At 38.6% G+C, this 5,000-nt stretch overlaps 1 protein-coding gene across 2 annotated transcripts in view; it reads left to right on the top strand.

Moving 5' to 3' along the window:
* toy (twin of eyeless) overlaps nt 1-5,000 on the top strand; it is a 562,297-nt gene that overhangs the window by 556,082 nt on the left and 1,215 nt on the right. For both annotated transcript variants that reach the window (XM_070088032.1, XM_053772308.2), the window contains one exon: nt 3,246-5,000. This exon is cut by the window's right edge and continues 1,215 nt beyond it. In XM_070088032.1, the coding sequence (XP_069944133.1) occupies nt 3,246-3,337 (92 nt within the window). In that variant the 3' untranslated portion in view covers nt 3,338-5,000. The remainder of the gene's footprint in view (nt 1-3,245) is intronic.

Raw genomic sequence — 5,000 nt, forward strand, 5'->3', positions numbered from 1 at the left:
TAAGTAAGTTAGATATTGGTGTGTAAGCTTTTTGCGACTGTTTAATCACCACCTTTGTGGATGAATGTTATTCAGACTCTTCCAAGACCGGAGAAGTGTGTTCTTCAAGTTATTTGTTGAAAAGTAGTGAAATAGGTGGATATATTATTTGTACAGTTTTCATGTTGATAATGCTGGGTATTTCTTATGTGCTACTTGCTGAATTGTGAAGATGTTTCAGAGGTTGTGGGAGGCGCTGAGTAGACTGAGTCTGAGTAGTTATCAGACAGTTACTGATGGAACTCTGTGATGTTATTTGCAAGATTCCTTCCTACTATAGACAAAAATAATTTGCTTTGGAGAGTATTATTTGATTTTTATTGATTTTTGCCAGCCTAGAATTTGGGAGAAGGTTTTCAAAGTTTTTAATATAATTTCTGGAGTTGCTAAACCTATGGGAATATTAATTTTATTTATACACTCTATTCCTGAGAGGGATGTATAGTACTGCTTTATTATTCCTTAGAGAGAAGGCATAAACTTTATATTTTTTCTCTTTTTTGCTTCTTGTCAGTTGGTCTAAGTAAGGATTTTATTTTCTGAGTCTCTGGTTGTTTAGCGTTTTCCGTTCATTTGTTTGAATTTTTACGGAAAATATATATTGTCGTGAGGTTTTGCAATGTCGAGGACGTTTAGTACATCAAAAGTTACATTAAAGTTGGAATCCAGCTCTCTTGCAATTTGTGTTTAATTGCATCGATAGAGTTAAGTATGATTATCATAGTCTAAAAGTAATTTTTAGCGTTCAGAGTGAGATTTTTGAGATCACGTTAGTGATTAAAAAAAAAAGTAGAGTAATGGTTATTTGGTCTATCCGGGATTATACCTGAATTTAGAAGTGCTATATATATTTGTCCAGTTATGATTTAGAACTGAAACTGATGTCTCAGAGGCTGGTGGGTTTTATGATGGAGGTTATTAGTGTTACCAGGCAAGATCACATACTATTAAAGATGATATTTGGTGTCGTTGCTTTGACAAAGATTTATGATGAAATCTCCAGTAATTATTAAACGGTTTTATTGAGTTTCTCATGTTTCTCAGGTTATCATTGAAGCAAATTTGCTTGATGGAGTCTACAGATTGCTCTAGTTGTTAAGTTATTAGTATTGTTTGTGGTGAAATGAACAAATGTATATTCACCATATTCACCAATGAGGTACACGGTATTCATGCAAATAAATTCCCTAATATACCCAGATCTGTTGAATACACTAGTGACGTTCTGTTTTAACCAGGTCTCTTATAATATAATGGAGGATAATTTGGTACTCGATGCCTGCTTAGCTTCCTTTGAACACTTGATCTATTTAAAAAAAAAAAAAAAAAAACTCGAAAAAAAATTTGCCGTGGATACCGAGAGGAGCCAAATTCATGAGGAAGATGCTTGTTTAGATTTTCAGCAAGACAGAGAAACCGAAACTCACCTTGAAAATAGAAAGCGTAATCCTAGTACTGAAGACGGGCAACAAAGGCGAAACTTTAAATTACAGACTAGCATTCCTGACACATATATAGTACAAAGTAAATGAAAGATAGTAAAAAAAAAAATGACGAAGCACCTAGCAAACACCTAGTTCCTCACAAAACTTCAGCACAGTTTCAGGAGTGGGAAAGCACGTCTCACAAACCTAATAAGAATCCTATGACAAGCTGACGGAGAAAAGGTAAAAAAAAAAAATGAGGAATCAACGAACTGCAGATGTGAGAATCCGAGTGAGACACGGAAAAGTGTTTAACAGCAACGCAGTGATGAAACACTGAATCAGACACATACAGAAGTGTCACCAACAACACAGACAAGAGACACTGAATCAGACACATACGCACACACAGAAGTGTCAGCAACACAGACAGGAGAAACTGAATCAGACACAAACAGAGAAGTGTCAGCAACAACACAGACATGAGAGAGAGACACAGACACAGTGGTGGGAGCCAGGGTCTTCCCACGGGTGGCACAGACACCCTCGCTCACCTCCAGCTGGTTTCCGGACGACTGAGCTTGGCAAACACCGTCGACTTGCACAATTAGCGGTGGGTCGATTCCTGGCGCTGATTCCTTGTGTTAAGTTCCAAGTGGCGCCTCGATCCTCTCTGCGTGTTGCTAAATCGGTTTCGTTCCGGGGTTCTGAAGAAGTCTCGATTTGTACTTTATTTCCTTGTAAGGAATCTGAACGACTGATGTTGTCTCACCTTCGTAAATGGTATCTGAAATTATTTAATTTTTTTTGTATCAATTGTTTTATCAATGAATCCAGTGATAAAAGTTTTTTCTTCGCGAATAAAACAAATCTGTATTACATTATTTGGAGAAGGGTGAAAGTTTGCGAATTTATGTCGACGACGCGAATGGTTTAATACAAATTAAATTGTAGAAGTAGGTAGTCAAATATCCGAAGTTGTTTCACATCTTTAATTGTTCTGTCTCCGAGTCCCATGATTTAATATACTTCCTCATGAATGTGATTTAACACAATTTTTATTTGATTATGTGAAGTCACGTGAAGGATACAGACGGTTTACACAGACTTGTGGCTGCAAGTCAAGTTTGTTGACGTTTCAAGAAGACAGGATTCCACCTTCAGTAGTGACTATATATCTTTCCTGCTACCGTGATTACTACATTTGTTTTATTATTATTATTGTTATTATTGTCATTATTGATATTATTTTTATTATTGTCATTATTGATATTATTATTATTATTATTATTGTTATTGATATTATTATCGTCATTATTATTAATATTATTATTAGTATTATTGTTAATGTTACTATTTATGGGAAGCACTAAACCTGTAGGGGTTACATATCGGCTTGTGTTTCTAGATAAGCAAAATTTCATGTACTTTTTCTAAGTATCTTCGACCTTGTGGTGTATTCATGTTTGTTTTCCATTATAAATTAATAAACCAGTTCATTGTGTGTAGGTAAACCAGACTGTGAGATACCGTGACTAATCTTGACATACTTTACTTACATGCTTGGTACTTCATTCCTGTTATTGTCTCCATTTTACTTATAATGCAGATAATATACAGGTGCCGAGGAAGCTTTTATTGTGGCAACATTACGCCCTAGACAGTGCGAAATGTCAAGAAATATGCTTGTTCTGCATGCCTTTCCCGTGTATTCACTTTATTTCTAAATAGCGCAGGTTTTCTGCTTGATGCAACTAACATTGACTTGTTGTGTGCTTGCAGGTTTGATATCTGCGGGAGTGTCAGTTCCAGTACAGATCCCCAGCCAGACCCCCGACCTGAGTGCCGCTAACTACTGGCCGAGGCTTCAGTGATGGTCTCTGATGCGGGAGCCGGACCTGTCCGCCTCGCACTATACACAAGTCTAGGCTCACTCCTGCTCATGGAAGGGCTGAGGTTCGAGTGGCTTTTTTTATAATAATGTATGGTATACATACCCTGGTGGTATGGTTGACCTTAGGGGAGTCACCTACCCATAGGTGCGGCTTGCCCATGGGATGTGGTTACCCATAGGGCATGGCCTATCCATACGGTACGGTTTACCCAAAACGTGTATCCTACCCAAGGGTCGTGATTTACCCATGGGGTGAGAGTTCACCCATGATGCGTGACCTTAGTGATAGTTCCTCCTCAGACATAACCAAGAATGGGCGGACTATCATGTGCCAATACTGTGCACAATAGATTTCTGATTTTGTACCGCTGTCCAGTTTTGGGCTGAAATTATGTGGCATCGTCGACGTTTCCGACCGTATGGACACAAACTTATGTTGTAGTGACGAGACCTCTTTTTTTTTTTTATAAGTACTTTTGTTCCCGGTAGAAGAAAACACAACTGTGCTGGGTTTTAGGACAAACTCGTGCAATCTGCGCTGATACTCCGGCCAATATTCTTTTTTTCTTTGAAGTTTCTCAAGCGCATGGTGATAAATTTTGACAGAATTTAACACAAAGAAACTCCCAGTTAGGTACAAATGAAGATATCATTTGTAACCAAAATATTATTAGCTGTATAATGCATGCAGTCATGTACATTGGTATATGATGAGTGAAAATGATGACGATACCCGTAGCTTAGAATTATTCCTTAGTTATATAAGTTGCTCGTGCTTCTGATGCGGCCACCAGCATCCCTAAGTCATATTACAGATTTAGTCACAGAAAACGATGGTAGAGAAAATGGAGTTAGTGAAAATGGGATGCTGTAGCCGAGCACTGAGAGACAGACAGGTGGCTGCCTACTCAGCTTCTGAGTGATGGAATGAAGCGAATGGCCTCTTGACACCTATTTATTATTGTATAAAGGTGTGAAACAAGAAATGTGTATAGAGTAGTAGACTGTGTAGTTTAGTTATCATATTCATGCGTATACACAACACAATAACTCCCAAGTTCATACCAACAAAAGCGAAAACTTACTCTCCCATGTTTAAATAGTTTCACCTCAACATTTTCTTTCTGCGATTTGAAATCGATCAGTTTATTTTCCAGGCACAAATCCTTTCCTCCTCGAGGCACTTAATGAGTAAAGAAACTTCTAATCACTAGATTTTTTGACGTGTGCTATAACAAGTGGCAGCGCAGGGTCTCAGTGAACCTTATAATAGCGGTTATTAAGGTTTACCTGCTGGGACCCCCCGTCAAGGCCTGCCCACGATTGATATCACTGCACTTATGACAAATTCAATCTGATCAGATATCAGACTTGGTTTCACCTGAATAGCGCCGCATTTCACGAACTAATTTCCCATAAAATTAGCGACAAAAGAGTTCATTCTGAGCGCATGGTGGGAATTTTACAGCGCATTGCCATGTTGAGAGTGTTCAGTGTAGCGGGAGGGGCGACCGCGGCTCCTTCAATGGCTGTCATTTGCAGAATGGCAGCGGCCCACGACTCTGTTTACGCTCAAAACACCCCCATGCTCGCCTCTTTTCCTCCAACCTTAATTGATTGGTGTTATGTGAATGGCTTACTCT

Source organism: Cherax quadricarinatus, chromosome 23 (assembly GCF_038502225.1).
Source record: "Cherax quadricarinatus isolate ZL_2023a chromosome 23, ASM3850222v1, whole genome shotgun sequence".
Classification (NCBI taxonomy): domain Eukaryota; kingdom Metazoa; phylum Arthropoda; class Malacostraca; order Decapoda; family Parastacidae; genus Cherax; species Cherax quadricarinatus.